The following is a 25,079-nucleotide window of genomic DNA, read 5'->3' as shown; positions in this document are numbered from 1 at the left end:
TATAAAATGCTTAGCCCTGTAAGTATCCAGTCTGATAGTCTATGTCTCTGTATTGTGGAATTGAGGACATTGATGTTAAGAGATATTAAGGAATAGTGATTTGTGCTTCCTGTTATCTATCATTGATGTTAGTTTTATGTTTGTCTGGCGATCTTCTTTTGGGTTTGTTGGAAGAAGATTACTTTCTTGCTTTTTCTAGGGTGAAGTTTCCCTCCTTGTGTTGGCATTTTTTATGTATTAACCTTTGCAGGACTGGATTAGTAGAAAGATACTGTGCAAATTTGATTTTGTCATGGAATATTTTTGTTTCTTCATCTATACTCATTGAGAGTTTTTATGTGTCTATTAGTCTGTGCCAGCATTTATGTTCTCTTAGGATCTGTATGAGATCTAACCAAGACCTTCTAGCTTTCATAGTCTCTGGTGAGAAGTCTGGTGTAATTCTGATAGGTCTGATTACTTATCTCACTTGAATTTTTCCCTAACTGTTTTTGTTTTTTTTTGTTGTTTTGTTTTGTTTTTTGTTTTGATTTGTTTTATACATTTAGTGTTTTGATTATTATGTGACAGAAGGAATTTCTTTTCTGGTCCAAACTATTTAGAGTTCTGTAGGCCTTTTTTGTGTTCAGGGCAAATCTCTGTCATTAGGTTAGGGAAAATTTCTTCTATAGACCCAAAGAGACACAGAGAGACCCAAAATGTGTGAGAGTTACTCATTCTCCACAAAAATCAGTCATCAACGACGTCTAGAATAGACTTTATGACTCTAGAATACTTGTTTATTTCACACACAATTTTATTAGGGCAAAGGTGAAAATGCCTACTTCACCAAAGCAAAAACTACAATTTATCCACAAAATAACTCAGTACAAAACAAGTGTATTTCTGAATGTAAATAAAAGAAAGAAGGAGAGAAAGAAAGAACTTTACATGGGGTTTTAAAACAGGAGAAAAGCAAAAGAAGCAAAGGAGGAATCCACCATTGTGTTCATGGTCCAGTAGCCAACCCTCAGTCTAGGCATCAGAGACCAGCCTCTGGGTCCCGTTGTTGGGCAGCTTTGCTCAGTTGTTTAGCTGGTGTCCATCATATCCTGATAATAATCCAGCTGGGCGTCCAGCTCCTCTACAGATAGCTGCTGCAGTTCCTTCTGCTGCTGTTGCTGCTGCTGCTCCTTCTGCTGCTGCTGGTGCTGGTGATTCTGTCCCTGCTTCTGCTGCTGTTGCTGCTGCTTCTGCTGTTGCTGCTTCTGGTGCTTCTGCTCCTCTTGCTGCTGCTGCTGCTGCTGCTGCTGCTGCTGCTGCTGCTGCTGCAGTTTTGAGTTCCTGCTGGTGCCTCTCCCGCTTCCCTGGCTGCCTCCAAGTGTCCATCTCTTGGTGCCTCCACCACTTAATACTCCAGAGCCAGGGTTTCTTGTCATGCCACCCTTATCACTGTTTAGTGCAGGTCTTCCTTGTCTATCAATCTGTGAAGTGACAAGGTGGATGTTCATAGGGCGGCCATCCAAAGGGGCGCCATTGTACTCTCTCATAGCCTTCAGGGCATCTGCTTTCCTTTCAAAGTGCACATGTGCTGTCCCTAAACTTCGTCCACAGCGATCATAGTGCACAGCAGATTTTTTCAACGTTCCAAATTCAGCAAAGAGTAGCTGAATATCAGCATCTGACACTCCGAAGTGCAGATTTGACAGGAACAGCTTCCCACCAGTATCCACGTGGTTTTGACCCCTGAAGCCTCCAATGAATAGGTCATGCTGCCACTTGTCTGGAAGTTGTTTTGGTCTGCAGTATGGTGCCAGCCTGTTCCTTCCACCATGGGTGAAAGCTGGCCGATACCTCTTAGGCCCAGTGCCTCGCTTCACCCGGGAATCAGGCCTGTCACGACGTCCTTGCTGCATCTTGTTCAGCTTAATGATGTCTTCCAATGACATGTCCATTTTGTCAGCCATGGTAGTCATGGAATTTGCCCTTGTATCCAAGGTACCTGATTTGAAAACAAAATTTATTTTATGTAAAATTACATCTTTCCTTTTAGCATATTGCATCATTAGGACATAAGGAAGAGATCCTGAGAACCTGATTAGGAAAAACAAGAAGTTTGAACTTGATCACTATAGACCCACAAAGGAATGAATTTAACTGGTATATATAGCTGTAACTTCTAACCGTATTGCAAAAGAGAGAGCTAGTCAAATACCATCCTGGTCTACTCAGAATGATTCCAATGCAAACACAGTTCCTTAACACCACAATTTCATTAAAAAAAAATGAAATTATTGTTAGGAGCAAAACCAGTGACCTGAGCCCAGTCTCTGTGTGCCAGAGTCAGAGGAGAGAATTTACCCATGAAAGATTTTTTGAGCTCTACCTGTCTGCTGTACAAAGACAATGCCAAACACATCAGAAAGAACTTGAACAGAATATAAAATATAACCTGTTTGTCCATTTCTACATAGTGGTTATTGTCACAAACAAAATACACTAAAATAAAAACAAATGCTTTTGATCCCAGCCCTCAAGAGGCAGAGGCAGAGGCAGAGGCAGAGGCAGAGGCAGAGGCAGAGGCAGAGGCAGAGGCAGAGGCAGGAGGATCTTTCCAACTTCCATGATAGCCTGGTACACACAGTCAGCTCTAAAGTGCCCAGCATTGCCTTGTAAGTTCTGGACTTCATAGATAAATGACACTATCTCTATATTTTACCAGAAGTTAACAAATTTTAACAAACATAATTAGAATGAAAACGACCACCCAATTTTAAAAACTGGATTATTTAAAATCAAATGTATTTAGAGTTGAGTTTTAAGTTTATGTCTTGGGAAAGAACTATTTCATAGCTCTGAAGACCTGGAACTCTCTTAGGAGACATTGGGCTCCTTGAGACTAGTTGGTGTGGTTCACTCACCTGTCTGTCAAGCCTTCTGCCTCAGGGCAGACGGTTCTCTTTGTAGCTTGCCTCAGCTCTCTCAAGTGTGCTGTCCAAGCCTCTCCAGACTCCTTTTATAAGGACCTCCCCCTCCCTGGATAAGCCTACTATCTATGATAATTGAATCTGTTTTCACACCACAAAGAATTACAATCCTTAAAGAGACAGAATACTAAAGAAAGCAATGTTTACAACTGTAACAGATGCCAGAAGAAAAGACTGTGGCTAATTCAGTGTAATACCCAATCATCAGACTAAATGTTTTATTTTAAAATGACTTCAGATCATCCTTCTTAACATGATTAAATCTCCAAAAAAAAAAAAAATTTTTTTTTCGAGATCTCTGTCCTTGAAACTCTGTAGAGCAGAGATGTCCTCCAATTGAGAGATCTGCCTGCCTCTGCCTTCCAAGGGCTTAAATGAAAGGTTTTGACACCTAATCACCCAGTAAACCATTTCTAATCTCCTCCCAGTAGATAATAAAAACAAAAATAAAGAAAACAACAATTGAACAAAAGTCAAAGCCAACAAATGGTCACAATTGACAGGATTTAATGACTGTGACAGACAGGGTAACATAGAGGGTCCTTTAAAGGGGATTCACACAGACAGACAACTGTTAACTGTGTTTTTTCCTGGGCATCTAACCCAGGGCTGCACATGTGCCAAGCAAGTATTCTGCCACTGAGACACACTGAGAATACTGTCCCCGTGCCTTCTAGTTAATCTGGGTAAGGGTTTATCTATCTTGTTGATTTTCTCAAAGAACCAGCTCCTGGCTTGGTTGATTCTTTGAATAGTTCTTTTTGTTTCCACTTGGTTGATTTCAGCCCTGAGCTTAATTATTTCCTGCAGTCTACTCCTCTTGGGTGAACTTGCTTCCTTTAGTTCTAGAGCTTCTGGGTGTGCTGTAAGTCTGCTAGGGTATGTTCTCTCTAGTTTCTTTGTGGAGGCACTCAGGGCTATGAGTTTTCCTCTTAGGACTGCCTTCATTGTGTCCCATAAGTTTGGGTATGTTGTGGCTTCATTCTCATTAAACTCTAAAAAGTCTTTAATTTCTTTCTGATTTCATCCTTGACCAAGGAATCATTGAGTAGAGTGTTGTTCAGTTTCCACGTGAATGTTGGCTTTCTATTCTGTATGTTGTTATGGAAGATCAGCCTTAGTCCATGGTGATCAGATAGGATGCGTGGGATTACCTTTTCATTTCTGATTGTGTTCATTTGCATCCTGTCTCTGTGCCCTCAGGTTAGTCTGGCTAACACTTTCTGTATCGTGTAGATTTTCTCAAAGAACCAGCTCCCAGTTTTGTGGATTCTTCATAGAGTTCTGTTGGTGTTGACTTGGTTGGTTTCCGCCCTGAGTTTGATTATTTCCTGCCTTCTCCTCCTCCTGGGTTTATTTGGTTCTTTTTGTTCTAGAGCTTTCAGGTGTGCTGTTAAGCTGCTACTGTATGCTCTCTCTGCTTTCTTTTGGGAGGCACACAGAGCTATGAGTTTTCCTCTTACCCTACTTTCATTATGTCCCATAAGTTTGGGGATGTTGTACCTGCATTCTCATTAAATTCTAAAATGTCTTTTATGTCTTCCTTTACCAAGTTATGATTGAGTTATCATAGAGCATTGTTCACCTTCCATGTGTATGTTTGCTTTCTGTGTTTTTGTTGCTATTGAAGAACAACCTTGTTCAGTAGTGATCTGATAGAAGCATGGGATTATTTCAATCTTCTTTCTTTTGAGTTCTGTGTTGTGGCCAAGTGTACGGTCAGTTCTGGAGAAGATACCATGAGGTGCCAGCGAGAAGGCATATTCCTTTGATTTCGCATGAAATGTTGTATAGATGTCTGTTAAATCAATTTGGTCCATAACTTCTGTTATTTTCACTGTGTGTCTCTGTTTAGTTTGTGTTTCCCTGATCTGTCCATTGATGAAAGTTGGGTGTTGAAGTCCCACACAACTATTGTTTGACTTGAAATGTGAGCTATTAGCTTCAGTAAAGTTGCTTTTATGAATGTGGGTCCCCTTGCATTTGGAGCATAGATGTTTTCAATATTGAGAGTCCTTCTTGGTAGATTTTTTAAATTGATGAATATGAAGTGTCTTTCCTGATATTTTTGATGACTTTTGACTAACAGTCAACTTTATCAGATATTAGAATGGCTACCCCAGCTTCATTCTTGGGACCATTTGCTTGGAAAACTGTTTTCCAGCCCTTTACTCAGAGGAAGTGTCTGGCACGGACATTTGTTTCCTATATGCTATAAAATGCTTAGCCCTGTAAGTATCCAGTCTGATAGTCTATGTCTCTGTATTGTGGAAATGAGGACATTGATGTTAAGAGATATTAAGGAATAGTGATTTGTGCTTCCTGTTATCTATCATTGATGTTAGTTTTATGTTTGTCTGGCGATCTTCTTTTGGGTTTGTTGGAAGAAGATTACTTTCTTGCTTTTTCTAGGGTGTAGTTTCCCTCCTTGTGTTGGCATTTTTTATGTATTAACCTTTGCAGGACTGGATTAGTATAAAGATACTGTGCAAATTTGATTTTGTCATGGAATATTTTTGTTTCTTCATCTATGCTCATTGAGAGTTTTTATGTGTCTATTAGTCTGTGCCAGCATTTATGTTCTCTTAGGATCTGAATGAGATCTAACCAAGACCTTCTAGCTTTCATAGTCTCTGGTGAGAAGTCTGGTGTAATTCTGATAGGTCTGATTACTTATCTCACTTGAATTTTTCCCTAACTGTTTTTGTTTTTTTTTTGTTTTGTTTTGTTTTTTGTTTTGATTTGTTTTATACATTTAGTGTTTTGATTATTATGTGACAGAAGGAATTTCTTTTCTGGTCCAAACTATTTGGAGTTCTGTAGGCCTTTTTTGTGTTCAGGGCAAATCTCTGTCATTAGGTTAGGGAAAATTTCCTCTATAGACCCAAAGAGACACAGAGAGACCCAAAATGTGTGAGAGTTACTCATTCTCCACAAAAATCAGTCATCAACGACGTCTAGAATAGACTTTATGACTCTAGAATACTTGTTTATTTCACACACAATTTTATTAGGGCAAAGGTGAAAATGCCTACTTCACCAAAGCAAAAACTACAATTTACCCACAAAATAACTCAGTACAAAACAAGTGTATTTCTGAATGTAAATAAAAGAAAGGAGAGAAAGAAAGAACTTTACATGGGGTTTTAAAACAGGAGAAAAGCAAAAGAAGCAAAGGAGGAATCCACCATTGTGTTCATGGTCCAGTAGCCAACCCTCAGTCTAGGCATCAGAGACCAGCCTCTGGGTCCCGTTGTTGTGCAGCTTTGCTCAGTTGTTTAGCTGGTGTCCATCATTTCCTGATAAGCATCCAGCTGGGCGTCCAGCTCCTCTACAGATAGCTGCTGCAGTTCCTTCTCCTTCTGCTGCTGCTGGTGCTGGTGATTCTGTCCCTGCTTCTGCTGCTGTTGCTGCTGCTTCTGCTGTTGCTGCTTCTGGTGCTTCTGCTCCTCTTGCTGCTGCTGCTGCTGCTGCTGCTGCTGCTGCTGCTGCTGCTGCTGCTGCAGTTTTGAGTTCCTGCTGGTGCCTCTCCCTCTTCCCTGGCTGCCTCCAAGTGTCCATCTCTTGTTGCCTCCACCACTTAATACTCCAGAGCCAGGGTTTCTTGTCATGCCGCCCTTATCACTGTTTAGTGCAGGTCTTCCTTGTCTATCAATCTGTGAGGTGACAAGGTGGATGTTCATAGGGCGGCCATCCAAAGGGGCGCCATTGTACTCTCTCATAGCCTTCAGGGCATCTGCTTTCCTTTCAAAGTGCACATGTGCTGTCCCTAAACTTCGTCCACAGCGATCATAGTGCACAGCAGATTTTTTCAACGTTCCAAATTCAGCAAAGAGTAGCTGAATATCAGCATCTGACACTCCGAAGTGCAGATTTGACAGGAACAGCTTCCCACCAGTATCCACGTGGTTTTGACCCCTGAAGCCTCCAATGAATAGGTCATGCTGCCACTTGTCTGGAAGTTGTTTTGGTCTGCAGTATGGTGCCAGCCTGTTCCTTCCATCATGGGTGAAAGCTGGCCGATACCTCTTAGGCCCAGTGCCTCGCTTCACCCGGGAATCAGGCCTGTCAAGACGTCCTTGCTGCATCTTGTTCAGCTTAAGGATGTCTTCCAATGACATGTCCATTTTGTCAGCCATGGTAGTCATGGAATTTGCCCTTGTATCCAAGGTACCTGATTTGAAAACAAAATTTATTTTATGTAAAATTACATCTTTCCTTTTAGCATATTGCATCATTAGGACATAAGGAAGAGATCCTGAGAACCTGAGTAGGAAAAACAAGAAGTTTGAACTTGATCACTATAGACCCACAAAGGATTGAATTTAACTGGTATATGTAGCTGTAACTTCTAACCGTATTGCAAATGAGAGAACTAGTCAAATACCATCCTGGTCTACTCAGAATGATTCCAATGCAAACACAGTTCCTTAACACCACAATTTCATTAAAAAAAAATGAAATTATTGTTAGGAGCAAAACCAGTGACCTGAGCCCAGTCTCTGTGTGCCAGAGTCAGAGGAGAGAATTTACCCATGAAAGATTTTTTGAGCTCTACCTGTCTGCTGTACAAAGACAATGCCAAACACATCAGAAAGAACTTGAACAGAATATAAAATATAACCTGTTTGTCCATTTCTACATAGTGGTTATTGTCACAAACAAAATACACTAAAATAAAAACAAATGCTTTTGATCCCAGCCCTCAAGAGGCAGAGGCAGAGGCAGAGGCAGAGGCAGAGGCAGAGGCAGAGGCAGAGGCAGAGGCAGAGGCAGGAGGATCTTTCCAACTTCCATGATAGCCTGGTACACACAGTCAGCTCTAAAGTGCCCAGCATTGCCTTGTAAGTTCTGGACTTCATAGATAAATGACACTATCTCTATATTTTACCAGAAGTTAACAAATTTTAACAAACATAATTAGAATGAAAACGACCACCCAATTTTAAAAACTGGATTATTTAAAATCAAATGTATTTAGAGTTGAGTTTTAAGTTTATGTCTTGGGAAAGAACTATTTCATAGCTCTGAAGACCTGGAACTCTCTTAGGAGACATTGGGCTCCTTGAGACTAGTTGGTGTGGTTCACTCACCTGTCTGTCAAGCCTTCTGCCTCAGGGCAGACGGTTCTCTTTGTAGCTTGCCTCAGCTCTCTCAAGTGTGCTGTCCAAGCCTCTCCAGACTCCTTTTATAAGGACCTCCCCCTCCCTGGATAAGCCTACTATCTATGATAATTGAATCTGTTTTCACACCACAAAGAATTACAATCCTTAAAGAGACAGAATACTAAAGAAAGCAATGTTTACAACTGTAACAGATGCCAGAAGAAAAGACTGTGGCTAATTCAGTGTAATACCCAATCATCAGACTAAATGTTTTATTTTAAAATGACTTCAGATCATCCTTCTTAACATGATTAAATCTCCAAAAAAAAAAAAAATTTTTTTTTCGAGATCTCTGTCCTTGAAACTCTGTAGAGCAGAGATGTCCTCCAATTGAGAGATCTGCCTGCCTCTGCCTTCCAAGGGCTTAAATGAAAGGTTTTGACACCTAATCACCCAGTAAACCATTTCTAATCTCCTCCCAGTAGATAATAAAAACAAAAATAAAGAAAACAACAATTGAACAAAAGTCAAAGCCAACAAATGGTCACAATTGACAGGATTTAATGACTGTGACAGACAGGGTAACATAGAGGGTCCTTTAAAGGGGATTCACACAGACAGACAACTGTTAACTGTGTTTTTTCCTGGGCATCTAACCCAGGGCTGCACATGTGCCAAGCAAGTATTCTGCCACTGAGACACACTGAGAATACTGTCCCCGTGCCTTCTAGTTAATCTGGGTAAGGGTTTATCTATCTTGTTGATTTTCTCAAAGAACCAGCTCCTGGCTTGGTTGATTCTTTGAATAGTTCTTTTTGTTTCCACTTGGTTGATTTCAGCCCTGAGCTTAATTATTTCCTGCAGTCTACTCCTCTTGGGTGAACTTGCTTCCTTTAGTTCTAGAGCTTCTGGGTGTGCTGTAAGTCTGCTAGGGTATGTTCTCTCTAGTTTCTTTGTGGAGGCACTCAGGGCTATGAGTTTTCCTCTTAGGACTGCCTTCATTGTGTCCCATAAGTTTGGGTATGTTGTGGCTTCATTCTCATTAAACTCTAAAAAGTCTTTAATTTCTTTCTGATTTCATCCTTGACCAAGGAATCATTGAGTAGAGTGTTGTTCAGTTTCCACGTGAATGTTGGCTTTCTATTCTGTATGTTGTTATGGAAGATCAGCCTTAGTCCATGGTGATCAGATAGGATGCGTGGGATTACCTTTTCATTTCTGATTGTGTTCATTTGCATCCTGTCTCTGTGCCCTCAGGTTAGTCTGGCTAACACTTTCTGTATCGTGTAGATTTTCTCAAAGAACCAGCTCCCAGTTTTGTGGATTCTTCATAGAGTTCTGTTGGTGTTGACTTGGTTGGTTTCCGCCCTGAGTTTGATTATTTCCTGCCTTCTCCTCCTCCTGGGTTTATTTGGTTCTTTTTGTTCTAGAGCTTTCAGGTGTGCTGTTAAGCTGCTACTGTATGCTCTCTCTGCTTTCTTTTGGGAGGCACACAGAGCTATGAGTTTTCCTCTTACCCTACTTTCATTATGTCCCATAAGTTTGGGGATGTTGTACCTGCATTCTCATTAAATTCTAAAATGTCTTTTATGTCTTCCTTTACCAAGTTATGATTGAGTTATCATAGAGCATTGTTCACCTTCCATGTGTATGTTTGCTTTCTGTGTTTTTGTTGCTATTGAAGAACAACCTTGTTCAGTAGTGATCTGATAGAAGCATGGGATTATTTCAATCTTCTTTCTTTTGAGTTCTGTGTTGTGGCCAAGTGTACGGTCAGTTCTGGAGAAGATACCATGAGGTGCCAGCGAGAAGGCATATTCCTTTGATTTCGCATGAAATGTTGTATAGATGTCTGTTAAATCAATTTGGTCCATAACTTCTGTTATTTTCACTGTGTGTCTCTGTTTAGTTTGTGTTTCCCTGATCTGTCCATTGATGAAAGTTGGGTGTTGAAGTCCCACACAACTATTGTTTGACTTGAAATGTGAGCTATTAGCTTCAGTAAAGTTGCTTTTATGAATGTGGGTCCCCTTGCATTTGGAGCATAGATGTTTTCAATATTGAGAGTCCTTCTTGGTAGATTTTTTAAATTGATGAATATGAAGTGTCTTTCCTGATATTTTTGATGACTTTTGACTAACAGTCAACTTTATCAGATATTAGAATGGCTACCCCAGCTTCATTCTTGGGACCATTTGCTTGGAAAACTGTTTTCCAGCCCTTTACTCAGAGGAAGTGTCTGGCACGGACATTTGTTTCCTATATGCTATAAAATGCTTAGCCCTGTAAGTATCCAGTCTGATAGTCTATGTCTCTGTATTGTGGAATTGAGGACATTGATGTTAAGAGATATTAAGGAATAGTGATTTGTGCTTCCTGTTATCTATCATTGATGTTAGTTTTATGTTTGTCTGGCTATCTTCTTTTGGGTTTGTTGGAAGAAGATTACTTTCTTGCTTTTTCTAGGGTGTAGTTTCCCTCCTTGTGTTGGCATTTTTTTATGTATTAACTTTTGCAGGACTGGGTTAGTAGAAAGATACTGTGCAAATTTGATTTTGTCATGGAATATTTTTGTTTCTTCATCTATGCTCATTGAGAGTTTTTATGTGTCTATTAGTCTGTGCCAGCATTTATGTTCTCTTAGGATCTGTATGAGATCTAACCAAGACCTTCTAGCTCTCATAGTCACTGGTGAGAAGTCTGGTGTAATTCTGATAGGTCTGATTACTTATCTCACTTGAATTTTTCCCTAACTGTTTCTGGTTTTTTTTGTTTGTTTGTTTTGATTTGTTTTATACATTTAGTGTTTTGATTATTATGTGACAGAAGGAATTTCTTTTCTGGTCCAAACTATTTAGAGTTCTGTAGGCCTTTTTTGTGTTCAGGGCAAATCTCTGTCATTAGGTTAGGGAAAATTTCTTCTATAGACCCAAAGAGACACAGAGAGACCCAAAATGTGTGAGAGTTACTCATTCTCCACAAAAATCAGTCATCAACGACGTCTAGAATAGACTTTATGACTCTAGAATACTTGTTTATTTCACACACAATTTTATTAGGGCAAAGGTGAAAATGCCTACTTCACCAAAGCAAAAACTACAATTTATCCACAAAATAACTCAGTACAAAACAAGTGTATTTCTGAATGTAAATAAAAGAAAGAAGGAGAGAAAGAAAGAACTTTACATGGGGTTTTAAAACAGGAGAAAAGCAAAAGAAGCAAAGGAGGAATCCACCATTGTGTTCATGGTCCAGTAGCCAACCCTCAGTCTAGGCATCAGAGACCAGCCTCTGGGTCCCGTTGTTGGGCAGCTTTGCTCAGTTGTTTAGCTGGTGTCCATCATATCCTGATAATAATCCAGCTGGGCGTCCAGCTCCTCTACAGATAGCTGCTGCAGTTCCTTCTGCTGCTGTTGCTGCTGCTGCTCCTTCTGCTGCTGCTGGTGCTGGTGATTCTGTCCCTGCTTCTGCTGCTGTTGCTGCTGCTTCTGCTGTTGCTGCTTCTGGTGCTTCTGCTCCTCTGGCTCCTGCTGCTGCTGCTGCTGCTGCTGCTGCTGCAGTTTTGAGTTCCTGCTGGTGCCTCTCCCGCTTCCCTGGCTGCCTCCAAGTGTCCATCTCTTGGTGCCTCCACCACCTAATACTCCAGAGCCAGGGTTTCTTGTCATGCCGCCCCTATCACTGTTTTGTGCAGGTCTTCCTTGTCTATCAATCTGTGAGGTGACAAGGTGGATGTTCATAGGGCGGCCATCCAAAGGGGCGCCATTGTACTCTCTCATAGCCTTCAGGGCATCTGCTTTCCTTTCAAAGTGCACATGTGCTGTCCCTAAACTTCGTCCACAGCGATCATAGTGCACAGCAGATTTTTTCAACGTTCCAAATTCAGCAAAGAGTAGCTGAATATCAGCATCTGACACTCCAATGTGCAGATTTGACAGGAACAGCTTCCCACCAGTATCCTCATGGTTTTGACCCCTGAAGCCTCCAATGAATAGGTCATGCTGCCACTTGTCTGGAAGTTGTTTTGGTCTGCAGTATGGTGCCAGCCTGTTCCTTCCACCATGGGTGAAAGCTGGCCGATATCTCTTAGGCCCAGTGCCTCGCTTCACCCGGGAATCAGGCCTGTCACGAAGTCCTTGCTGCATCTTGTTCAGCTTAATGATGTCTTCCAAACATGTCCATTTTGTCAGCCATGGTAGTCATGGAATTTGCCCTTGTATCCAAGGTACCTGATTTGAAAACAAAATTTATTTTATGTAAAATTACATCTTTCCTTTTAGCATATTGCATCATTAGGACATAAGGAAGAGATCCTGAGAACCTGATTAGGAAAAACAAGAAGTTTGAACTTGATCACTATAGACCAACAAAGGATTGAATTTAACTGGTATATATAGCTGTAACTTCTAACCGTATTGCAAATGAGAGAGCTAGACAAATACCATCCTGGTCTACTCAGAATGATTCCAATGCAAACACAGTTCCTTAACACCACAATTTCATTAAAAAAAAATGAAATTATTGTTATGAGCAAAACCAGTGACCTGAGCCCAGTCTCTGTGTGCCAGAGTCAGAGGAGAGAATTTACCCATGCAAGTTTTTTGAGCTCTATCTGTCTGCTGTAGAAAGACAATACCAAACACATCAGAAAGAACTTGAACAGAATATAAAATATAACCAGTTTGTCCATTTCTACATAGTGGTTATTGTCACAAACAAAATACACTAAAATAAGAACAAATGCTTTTGATCCCAGCCCTCAAGAGGCAGAGGCAGAGGCAGAGGCAGAGGCAGGAGGATCTTTCCAACTTCCATGATAGCCTGGTACACACAGTCAGCTCTAAAGTGCCCAGCATTGCCTTGTAAGTTCTGGACTTCAGAGATAAATGACGCTATCTCTATATTTTACCAGAAGTTAACAAATTTTAACAAACAGAATTAGAATGAAAAGGACCACCCAATTTCAAAAACTGGATTATTTAAAATCAAATGTGTTTAGAGTTGAGTTTTAAGTTTATGTCTTGGGAAAGAACTATTTCATAGCTCTGAAGACATGGAACTCTCTTAGGAGACATTGGGCTCCTTGAGACTAATTGGTGTGGTTCACTCACCTGTCTGTCAAGCCTTCTGTCTCAGGGCAGACAGTTCTCTTTGTAGCTTGCCTCAGCTCTCTCAAGTGTGCTGTCCAAGCCTCTCCAGACTCCTTTTATAAGGACCTCCCCCTCCCTAGATAAGCCTACTATCTATGATAATTGAATCTGTTTTCACACCACAAAGAATTACAATCCTTAAAGAGACAGAATACTAAAGAAAGCAATGTTTACAACTGTAACAGATGCCAGAAGAAAAGACTGTGGCTAATTCAGTGTAATACCCAATCATCAGACTAAATGTTTTATTTTAAAGTGACTTCCGATCATCCCTCTTAACATGATTAAATCTCCAAAAAAAAAAAAATTTTTTTTTCGAGATCTCTGTCCTTGAAACTCTGTAGAGCAGAGATGTCCTCCAATTAAGAGATCTGCCTGCCTCTGCCTCCCAAGGGCTTCAATGAAAGGTTTTGACACCTAATCACCCAGTAAACCATTGCTGATCTCCTCCCAGTAGATAATAAAAACAAAAATAAAGAAAACAACAATTGAACAAAAGTCAAAGCCAACAAATGGTCACAATTGACAGGATTTAATGACAGGGACAGACAGGGTAACATAGAGGGTCCTTTAAAGGGGATTCACACAGACAGACAACTGTTAACTGTGTTTTTTCCTGGGCATCTAACCCAGGGCTGCACATGTGCCAAGCAAGTATTCTGCCACTGAGACACACTGAGAATACTGTCCCCTTGCCTTCTAGTTAATCTGGGTAAGGGTTTATCTATCTTGTTGATTTTCTCAAAGAACCAGCTCCTGGCTTGGTTGATTCTTTGAATAGTTCTTTTTGTTTCCACTTGGTTGATTTCAGCCCTGAGCTTAATTATTTCCTGCAGTCTACTCCTCTTGGGTGAACTTGCTTCCTTTAGTTCTAGAGCTTCTGGGTGTGCTGTGAGTCGGCTAGGGTATGTTCTCTCTAGTTTCTTTGTGGAGGCACTCAGGGCTATGAGTTTTCCTCTTAGGACTGTCTTCATTGTGTCCCATAAGTTTGGGTATGTTGTGGCTTCATTCTCATTAAACTCTAAAAAGCCTTTAATTTCTTTCTGATTTCATCCTTGACCAAGGAATCATTGAGTAGAGTGTTGTTCAGTTTCCACGTGAATGTTGGCTTTCTATTCTGTATGTTGTTATGGAAGATCAGCCTTAGTCCATGGTGATCAGATAGGATGCGTGGGATTACCTTTTCATTTCTGATTGTGTTCATTTGCATCCTGTCTCTGTGCCCTCAGGTTAGTCTGGCTAACACTTTCTGTATCGTGTAGATTTTCTCAAAGAACCAGCTCCCAGTTTTGTGGATTCTTCATAGAGTTCTGTTGGTGTTGACTTGGTTGGTTTCCGCCCTGAGTTTGATTATTTCCTGCCTTCTCCTCCTCCTGGGTTTATTTGGTTCTTTTTGTTCTAGAGCTTTCAGGTGTGCTGTTAAGCTGCTACTGTATGCTCTCTCTGCTTTCTTTTGGGAGGCACACAGAGCTATGAGTTTTCCTCTTACCCTACTTTCATTATGTCCCATAAGTTTGGGGATGTTGTACCTGCATTCTCATTAAATTCTAAAATGTCTTTTATGTCTTCCTTTACCAAGTTATGATTGAGTTATCATAGAGCATTGTTCACCTTCCATGTGTATGTTTGCTTTCTGTGTTTTTGTTGCTATTGAAGAACAACCTTGTTCAGTAGTGATCTGATAGAAGCATGGGATTATTTCAATCTTCTTTCTTTTGAGTTCTGTGTTGTGGCCAAGTGTACGGTCAGTTCTGGAGAAGATACCATGAGGTGCCAGCGAGAAGGCATATTCCTTTGATTTCGCATGAAATGTTGTATAGATGTCTGTTAAATCAATTTGGTCCATAACTTCTGTTATTTTCACTGTGTGTCTCTGTTTAGTTTGTGTTTCCCTGATCTGTCCATTGATGAAAGTTGGGTGTTGAAGTCCCACACAACTATTGTTTGACTTGAAATGTGAGCTATTAGCTTCAGTAAAGTTGCTTTTATGAATGTGGGTCCCCTTGCATTTGGAGCATAGATGTTTTCAATATTGAGAGTCCTTCTTGGTAGATTTTTTAAATTGATGAATATGAAGTGTCTTTCCTGATATTTTTGATGACTTTTGACTAACAGTCAACTTTATCAGATATTAGAATGGCTACCCCAGCTTCATTCTTGGGACCATTTGCTTGGAAAACTGTTTTCCAGCCCTTTACTCAGAGGAAGTGTCTGGCACGGACATTTGTTTCCTATATGCTATAAAATGCTTAGCCCTGTAAGTATCCAGTCTGATAGTCTATGTCTCTGTATTGTGGAATTGAGGACATTGATGTTAAGAGATATTAAGGAATAGTGATTTGTGCTTCCTGTTATCTATCATTGATGTTAGTTTTATGTTTGTCTGGCTATCTTCTTTTGGGTTTGTTGGAAGAAGATTACTTTCTTGCTTTTTCTAGGGTGTAGTTTCCCTCCTTGTGTTGGCATTTTTTTATGTATTAACTTTTGCAGGACTGGGTTAGTAGAAAGATACTGTGCAAATTTGATTTTGTCATGGAATATTTTTGTTTCTTCATCTATGCTCATTGAGAGTTTTTATGTGTCTATTAGTCTGTGCCAGCATTTATGTTCTCTTAGGATCTGTATGAGATCTAACCAAGACCTTCTAGCTCTCATAGTCACTGGTGAGAAGTCTGGTGTAATTCTGATAGGTCTGATTACTTATCTCACTTGAATTTTTCCCTAACTGTTTCTGGTTTTTTTTGTTTGTTTGTTTTGATTTGTTTTATACATTTAGTGTTTTGATTATTATGTGACAGAAGGAATTTCTTTTCTGGTCCAAACTATTTAGAGTTCTGTAGGCCTTTTTTGTGTTCAGGGCAAATCTCTGTCATTAGGTTAGGGAAAATTTCTTCTATAGACCCAAAGAGACACAGAGAGACCCAAAATGTGTGAGAGTTACTCATTCTCCACAAAAATCAGTCATCAAGGATGTCTAGAATAGACTTTAAGACTCTAGAATACTTGTTTATTTCACACACAATTTTATTAGGGCAAAGGTGAAAATGCCTACTTCACCAAAGCAAAAACTACTATTTATCCCACAAAATAACTCAGTACAAAACAAGTGTATTTCAGAATGTAAATAAAAGAAAGAAGGAGAGAAAGAAAGAACTTTACATGGGGTTTTAAAACAGGAGAAAAGCAAAAGAAGCAAAGGAGGAATCCATCATTGTGTTCATGGTCCAGTAGCCAACCCTCAGTCTAGGCATCACAGACCAGCCTCTGGGTCCCGTTCTTGTGCAGCTTAGCTCAGTTGCTTAGCTGGTGTCCATCATTTCCTGATAATCATCCAGCTGGGCGTCCAGCTCCTCTGCATATAGCAGCTGCTGCTCCTTCTGCTGCTGCTGCTGCTGCTGCTGCTCCTGTTGTTGCTGCTGCTGCTGCTGCTGCTGCTGCTGCTGCTGCTACTGCTGCTATTGCTTTTGCTCCTATTGCTGCTGCTGCTGTTGTTGCTGCTGCTGTTGCTGCATTTTTGAACTTCTGCTGCTAGCTCTCCCTCTTCCCTAGCTGCCTCCAAGTGTCCATCTATTGGTGCCTCCACCACTTAATACTCCAGAGCCAGGGTTTCTTGTCATGCCGCCCCTATTTTTGCTTTGTGTATGTCTTCCTTGTCTATCAATCTGTGTTGTGGCAAGCTGGATGTTCATATGTAGGCCATCCAAAGAGGTGCCATTGTAATCTCTCATAGCCTTCAGGGCTTCTGCTTTCCTTTCAAAGTGCACATGTGCTGCCCCTGTACATCTTCCACTGTGATCATAGTGCACAGAAGAATTTTTCAACGATCCAAATTCAGCAAAGAGTACCTGAATATCAGCATCTGACACTCTGAACTTCAGATTTGACATGAAAAACTTTCCACCAGTATCCTCGTGGTTTTGACCCATGTAATCTCCAATAAATAGGTCATGCTGCCACTTGTCTGGAAGTTGTTTTTGTCTGCAGTATGGTGCCAGCCTGTTCCTTCCACCATGGGTGAAAGCTGGCTCTTAGGCCCAATGCCTCGATTCACCTGGGAATCAGGTCAGTCATGATGTCCTTGCTGGATCTTGTTCAGCTTAAGGATGTCTTCCAATGACATGTCCACTTTTTCAGCCATGGTATTCATGGAATTTGCCCTTGTATCCAAGGTACCTGATTTGAAAACAAAATTTATTTTATGTAAAATTACATCTTTCCTTTTAGCATATTGCATCATTAAGGCATAAGGAAGAGATCCTGAGAACTTAATTAGGAAAAATAAGAAGTTTCAACTTGATCAGTGTAGACCCACAAAGGATTGAATTTAACTGGTATATATAGCTGTAACTTCTAACCGTATTGCAAATGAGAGAGCTAGTCAAATACCATCCTGGTCTACTCAGAATGATTCCAATGCAAACACAGTTCCTTAACACCACAATTTCATTAAAAAAAAATGAAATTATTGTTAGGAGCAAAACCAGTGACCTGAGCCCAGTCTCTGTGTGCCAGAGTCAGAGGAGAGAATTCACCCATGCAAGTCTTTTTACCTCTACCTGTCTGCTCTAGAAACATAATACCAAACACACCTGAAAGAACTTGAATAGAATGTAAAATATAACCATTTTGTCCAGGTCTACATAGGGGTTATGGTCACAAACAAAATGCACTAAAATAAAAACAAATGTTTTTAATCCCCACCCTCAAAAGGAGAGGCAGGAGGATCTTTCCAACTTCCATGATAGCCTGGTACACACAGCCAGCTCTAAAGGGCTGCCTTGTAAGTCCTTGACTTCAGAGATAAATGATGCTATCTCTATATTTTACCAGAAGTTAAAAATTTTGTACAAACATAATTAGAATGAAAATGACCAACCAATTTCAACAACTGGATTATTTAAAATCAAATGTATTTAGAGTTGAGTGTTATGTTTATGTCTTGAGAAAGAACTATTTCATAGCTCTGAAGACCTGGAACTCTCTTAGGAGACATTGGGCTCCTTGAGACTAGTTGGTGTGTTTCACTCACCTCTCAGTCAAGCCTTCTTTCTCAGGGCAGACTGCTCTCTTTGTAGCTTGCCTCTGCTCTCACAAGTGTGCTATCCAAGCCTCTCCAGACTCCTTTCATAAGGACCTCCCTCTCCCTAGATAAGTCTACTATCTATGATAATTTAATCTGTTTTCACACCACTTTAACTAAGGTAAAGTTTCTTTTATGAATGCGGGTACCCTTGCATTTGGACCATAGATGTTCAATATTGAGAGACCTTTTTGGTAGATTTTTCCTTTGATGAGTATGAAGTGTCTTTCCTGATATTCTTGATGACCTTTTACTAAAGGTCGATTTTTCAGATATTAGATTGGTTACCCCAGCTTCGTTCTTGGGACCATTTGCTTGAAAACTGTTTTCCAGGGTTTTACATTGAGGTAGTGTCTGTATGTGTCCTAGATATTTGTTTCTTATATGCAATGAATCCCTGCTTGGGTCATATAGTTATCCGGTCCGTTAGTCTATGTGTCTGTATTGTGGAATTGAGTACATTGATGTTAAGAGATATTAAGAAATAGTGATTTTTGCTTCCCGTTATTGTTGATGTTATTTTTATGTTGTGTGATTATCTTCTTTTGGTTTTGTTGAAAGAAAGCTACTTTCTTGCTTTTTCTAGTGTGTAGTTGCCATCCTTCTGTTGACATTTTTCAAATATGAACCTTTGCAGGCCTGGATTTGCGAAAAGATACTGTGTAAATTTGATTTTGTCATGGAATATTTTATTTTCTTCATCTATGGTAATTGAGAGTTTTTCTGTGTATAGTATCCTGGGCTCGGATTTATATTCTTTTATACTCTGTATGAGATCTAGCCAGGACCTTTCATAATATCTGGTGAGAGTCTCGTATAATTTTGATAGGTCTGCCTTCTTATGTTATTTGACGTTTTTCCCTGACTGCATTTTTTGTTTTGTACATTTAGTGTTTTGATTATTGTGTGACAGGCGAAATTTCTTTTCTGGACGAAACTATTTGGAGTTCTGTAGGCCTTTTTTATGTTCATGGCGGGTCTCTTTCATTGTGTTAGGGAACTATTCTTCTATAAACCCAAAGAGACACAGACAGACCCAAACTGGGTGAGAGTTACTCATTCTCCATCAAAATCAGTCATCAGCAACATCTTATTACTTTATGACTCTAGAATACTTGTTTATTTCTACACACAATTTTGGAATTTAAAGAGAATGAAGGTACATCATACCTAAACTTATGGGACATAATGAAGCTTTGCTAAGATTAAATCCCATAGCTATTAGTGTCTCCAAAATGAAAGTGAAAGGAGCATACACTAACAGCTTAACAGCACACCTGAAAGCTCTAGAAATAAAAGAACCAAATAAACCCAAGAGTAGGAGAAGGCAGGAAATAATCAAACTCAGGGCTAAAACGAACCAAGTCAAAACAAAAAGAACTATACAAAGAATCCACAAAACCAGCAGCTGGTTCTTTGAGAAATTTAACACGGTAAATAAAGTAATACTCAGACTTACAGAGTGCACAGAGACAGGATCCAAATTAACAAAATCAGAAATGAAGAGGGAGATAGAACAGCAGAAATTGAGACAAGTCAAAAATTTTCAGATCCTACTACAAAAGCCTATACTCAACACAACTTGAAAATGTAGATGAAATGGATAATTTTCTAGACAGATACCAAATACCAAAGTTAAAGAATTCAGATAAACCATGTAAACAACCCCATAAATCATAAAGAAATAGAAGCAGTCACTAAATGTCTCCCAACCACAAAAAGACCAGATTGCGTACTCTTCAAATTATTCAACAAAATAGAAAGAGAATGTACCCTACTTAATTTATTTAATAAAGCCACAATTGTTCTGATACCAAAAGCAAATAGACCTAACAAAGAAAGAGAATTGAGACCAATTTTCCTTTTGAATATCGATTCAAAAGTACTCAACAAAATTACCAACTGAATCCAAAATCCTCAAATGGCTCATTCATCACAATCAAGTAGCCTTCATCCCAGGGATGCAGGGATGGTTCAACATACACGAATATATCAATATAATCTACTACATAAACAAACTGAAAGAAAAAATATATATGATCATCTCATGAGATGCTGATAAAGCATTTGAAAAAATTCAACATGACAAAAGTCTTGGAGATATCAGGAATTGAAGGCACATGCCTTAACATAGTAACAGTAACATACAGCAAACCAATAGCCAACATCAACCTAAATGGAGAGAAACTTGAAAAAAATCCCAGTAAAATCAGGGACTAGACAAGGCTGTGCACACTCACCCTTCCTATTCAATATAATAGTTGAAGTCCAAGCCAGAGAAATTAGACAAGAAAGGGATGTCAAAGGGATACAAGTTGGAAGGGATACAAGGAAGAAGTCAAACTATCACTATTTGCAGATGATATGAGAATATACAAATTGACTCCAAAATTCCACCAGAGAACTACTAAACCTGATAAACAACTTCAGCAAAGTAGATGGATTTAAATTAGCTCAAACAAATCAGTGGCCTTCCTCTACATAAAAAAAAATAAGCAGGCTGAGAAAGATATTATGGAAATACCACCCTTCACTATAGTCACAAATAATATAAAATACCTTGGTGCGACTCTAACTAAGCAAGTGAAAGATCTGTATAAGAACTTCAAGTCTCTTAAGGCAGAAATCGAAGGATAAATCAGAAGATGGAAAGATCTCCCATTCTCATGGATTGACAAGATTAATATAGTAAAAATAGCTGAATCGCCCGGAACCTGAGACTGCGGTAAATAGGGAAGCAAACTACCCGGGCCTGACCTGGGGCACAAGTCCCTTCCGCACCACTCGAGCACCGGGGTACCTTGCCAGCAGAGTTGCCTGACACCCGCAAGGGCCCACACAGGATTCCCCACAGGATCCTAAGACCTCTAGTGAGTGGAACACAACTTCTGCCAGGAGGCAGGTTCGAACACCAGATATCTGGGTACCTTCCCTGCAAGAAGAGAGCTTGCCTGCAAAGAATACTCTGCCCACTCAAACTAAGGAGAGAGCTAGCCTCCCAGGTCTGCTTATAGAGGCTAACAGAGTCACCTGAAGAACAAGCTCTTACCAGAGACAACTATAACAGCCAGCTTCAGAGATTACCAGATGGGGAAAGGCAAACGTAAGAATCCTACTAACAAAAATCAAGACCACTCACCATCATCAGAACGCAGCACTCCTACCCCACCTAGTCCTGGGCACCCCAACACAACCGAAAATCTAGACCCAGATTTAAAAACATTTCTCATGATGATGATAGAGGACATCAAGAAGGACTTTCATAAGTCACTTAAAGAATTACAGGAGAGCACTGCTAAAGAGTTACGGGCCCTTAAAGAAAAGCAGGAAAACACAACCAAACAGGTAGAAGTCCTTAAAGAAAAACAGGAAAACACATCCAAACAGGTGATGGAAATGAACAAAACCATACTAGAACTAAAAAGGGAAGTAGACACAATAAAGAAAACCAAAAGAGAGGTAACACTGGAGATAGAAACCCTAGGAAAGAGATCTGGAACCATAGATGCGAGCATCAGCAACAGAATACAAGAAATGGAAGAGAGAATCTCAGGTGCAGAAGACTCCATAGAGAACATCGACACAACAGTCAAAGAAAATACAAAATGCAAAAGGATCCTAACTCAAAATATCCAGGAAATCCAGGACACAATGAGAAGACCAAACCTACGGATAATAGGAGTTGATGAGAATGAAGATTTTCAACTTAAAGGGCCAGCTAATATCTTCAACAAAATAATAGAAGAAAACTTCCCAAACATAAAAAAAGAGATGCCCATGATCATACAAGAAGCCGACAGAACTCCAAATAGACTGGACCAGAAAAGAAATTCCTCCCGACACATAATAATCAGAACAACAAATGCACTAAATAAAGATAGAATATTAAAAGCAGTAAGGGAGAAAGGTCAAGTAACATATAAAGGAAGGCCTATCAGAATTACACCAGACTTTTCGCCAGAGACTATGAAAGCCAGAAGAGCCTGGACAGATGTTATACAGACACTAAGAGAACACAAATTCCAGCCCAGGCTACTATACCCAGCCAAACTCTCAATTACCATAGATGGAGAAACCAAAGTATTCCACGACAAAACCAAATTCACACATTATCTCTCCATGAATCCAGCCCTTCAAAGGTTAATAACAGAAAAAAACCAATACAAGAACGGGAACAATGCCCTAGAAAAAACAAGAAGGTAATCCCTCAACAAACCTAAAAGAAGACAGCCACAAGAACAGAATGCCAACTTTAACAACAAAAATAACAGGAAGCAACAATTACTTTTCCTTAATATCTCTTAACATCAATGGTCTCAACTCCCCAATAAAAAGACATAGACTAACAAACTGGCTACACAAACAGGACCCAACATTTTGCTGTTTACAGGAGACACATCTCAGAGAAAAAGATAGACACTACCTCAGAATAAAAGGCTGGAAAACAATTTTCCAAGCAAATGGTATGAAGAAACAAGCTGGAGTAGCCATCCTAATATCTGATAAGATTGACTTCCAACCCAAAGTCATCAAAAAAGACAAGGAGGGGCACTTCGTTCTCATCAAAGATAAAATCCTCCAAAAGGAACTCTCAATTCTGAATATCTATGCTCCAAATACAAGGGCAGCCACATTCATTAAAGAAACTTTAGTAAAGCTCAAAGCACACATTGCACCTCACACAATAATAGTGGGAGACTTCAACACACCACTTTCACCAATGGACAGATCATGGAAACAGAAACTAAACAGGGACACACTGAAACTAACAGAAGTGATGAAACAAATGGATCTGACAGATATCTACAGAACATTTGATCCTAAAACAAAAGGATATACCTTCTTCTCAGCACCTCATGGTACCTTCTCCAAAATTGACCACATAATAGGTCACAAAACAGGCCTCAACAGATTCAAAAATATTGAAATTGTCCCATGTATCCTATCAGATCACCATGCACTAAGGCTGATCTTCAATAACAAAAAAAATAACAGAAAGCCAACACTCACGTGGAAACTGAACAACACTCTTCTCAATGATACCTTGGTCAAGGAAGGAATAAAGAAAGAAATTAAAGACTTTTTAGAGTTTAATGAAAATGAAGCCACAACGTACCCAAACCTTTGGGACATAATGAAAGCATTTCTAAGAGGGAAACTCATAGCTCTGAGTGCCTCCAAGAAGAAACGGGAGACAGCACATACTAGCAGCTTGACAACACATCTAAAAGCTCTAGAAAAAAAGGAAGCAAATTCACCCAAGAGGAGTAGACGGCAGGAAATAATCAAACTCAGGGGTGAAATCAACCAAGTGGAAACAAGAAGAACTATTCAAAGAATTAACCAAACAAGGAGTTGGTTCTTTGAGAAAATCAACAAGATAGATAAACCCTTAGCTAGACTCACTAGAGGGCACAGAGACAAAATCCTAATTAACAAAATCAGAACTGAAAAGGGAGACATAACAACAGATCCTGAAGAAATCCAAAACACCACCAGATCCTTCTACAAAAGGCTATACTCAACAAAACTGGAAAACCTGGACGAAATGGACAAATTTCTGGACAGATACCAGGTACCAAAGTTGAATCAGGATCAAGTTGACCTTCTAAACAGTCCCATATCCCCTAAAGAAATAGAAGCAGTTATAAATAGTCTCCCAGCCAAAAAAAGCCCAGGACCAGACGGGTTTAGTGCAGAATTCTATCAGACCTTCAAAGAAGATCTAATTCCAGTTCTGCACAAACTTTTTCACAAGATAGAAGTAGAAGGTACTCTACCCAACTCATTTTATGAAGCCACTATTACTCTGATACCTAAATCACAGAAAGATCCAACAAACATAGAGAACTTCCGACCAATTTCTCTTATGAATATCGATGCAAAAATCCTCAATAAAATTCTCAGTAACCGAATCCAAGAACACATTAAAGCAATCATCCATCCTGACCTAGTAGGTTTTATTCCAGGGATTCAGGGATGGTTTAATATACAAAAATCCATCAACGTAATCCATTATTCAAACAAACTCAAAGACAAAAACCACATGATCATTTCGTTAGATGCGGAAAAAGCATTGGACAAGATCCAACACCCATTCATGATAAAAGTCTTGGAAAGATCAGGAATTCAAGGCCCATACCTAAACATGATAAAAGCAATCTACAGCAAACCAGTAGCCAACATCAAAGTAAATGGAGAGAAGCTGGAAACAATCCCACTAAAATCAGGGACTAGACAAGGCTGCCCACTTTCTCCCTACCTTTTCAACATAGTACTTGAAGTATTAGCCAGAGCAATTCGACAACAAAAGGAGATCAAGGGGATACAAATTGGAAAAGAGGAAGTCAAAATATCACTTTTTGCAGATGATATGATAGTATATATAAGGGACCCTAAAAATTCCACCAGAGAACTCCTAATCCTGATAAACAGCTTTGGTGAAGTAGCTGGATATAAAATTAACTCAAACAAGTCAATGGCCTTTCTCTACACAAAGAATAAACAGGCTGAGAAAGAAATTAGGGAAACAACACCATTCACAAGTCACAAATAATATAAAACACCTTGGTGTGACTCTAAGGAAGTGAAAGATCTGTATGATAAGAACTTCAAGTCTCTGAAGAAAGAAATTAAAGAAGATCTTAGAAGATGGAAAGATCTCCCATGCTCATGGATCGGCAGGATCAATATAGTAAAAATGGCTATCTTGCCAAAAGCAATCTACAGATTCAATGCAATCCCCATCAAAATTCCAACTCAATTCTTCAGCGAATTAGAA

General features: G+C 39.7%; 2 protein-coding genes and 2 pseudogenes across 2 annotated transcripts; all 4 read right to left on the bottom strand.

Annotated features, from left to right (window-relative positions):
- Positions 1-1,048: 1,048 nt before the first annotated feature.
- Positions 1,049-1,975, bottom strand: Gm4302 (predicted gene 4302). The gene has a single exon (NM_001166634.1). It carries the CDS (start codon positions 1,953-1,955, stop codon positions 1,071-1,073), a length of 885 nt encoding a protein of 294 aa, NP_001160106.1. The 5' UTR covers positions 1,956-1,975; the 3' UTR covers positions 1,049-1,070.
- Positions 1,976-6,221: 4,246 nt separating this feature from the next.
- Gm4301 (predicted gene 4301) lies at positions 6,222-7,135 on the bottom strand. Its single transcript, NM_001166637.1, has one exon. The coding sequence runs from the start codon at positions 7,112-7,114 to the stop codon at positions 6,245-6,247; it is 870 nt and encodes a 289-aa protein (NP_001160109.1). The 5' UTR covers positions 7,115-7,135; the 3' UTR covers positions 6,222-6,244.
- Gm8701 (predicted gene 8701) lies at positions 11,620-12,262 on the bottom strand (annotated as a pseudogene).
- Gm4898 (predicted gene 4898) lies at positions 16,725-17,356 on the bottom strand (annotated as a pseudogene).

The sequence above is a fragment of the Mus musculus genome, chromosome 10, assembly GCF_000001635.26.
Source record: "Mus musculus strain C57BL/6J chromosome 10, GRCm38.p6 C57BL/6J".
In the NCBI taxonomy this organism is placed as follows: Eukaryota; Metazoa; Chordata; class Mammalia; order Rodentia; family Muridae; genus Mus; species Mus musculus.
Note: the sequence above shows the minus strand (reverse complement) of the source record. Positions and strands in the feature narration are given on the sequence as shown.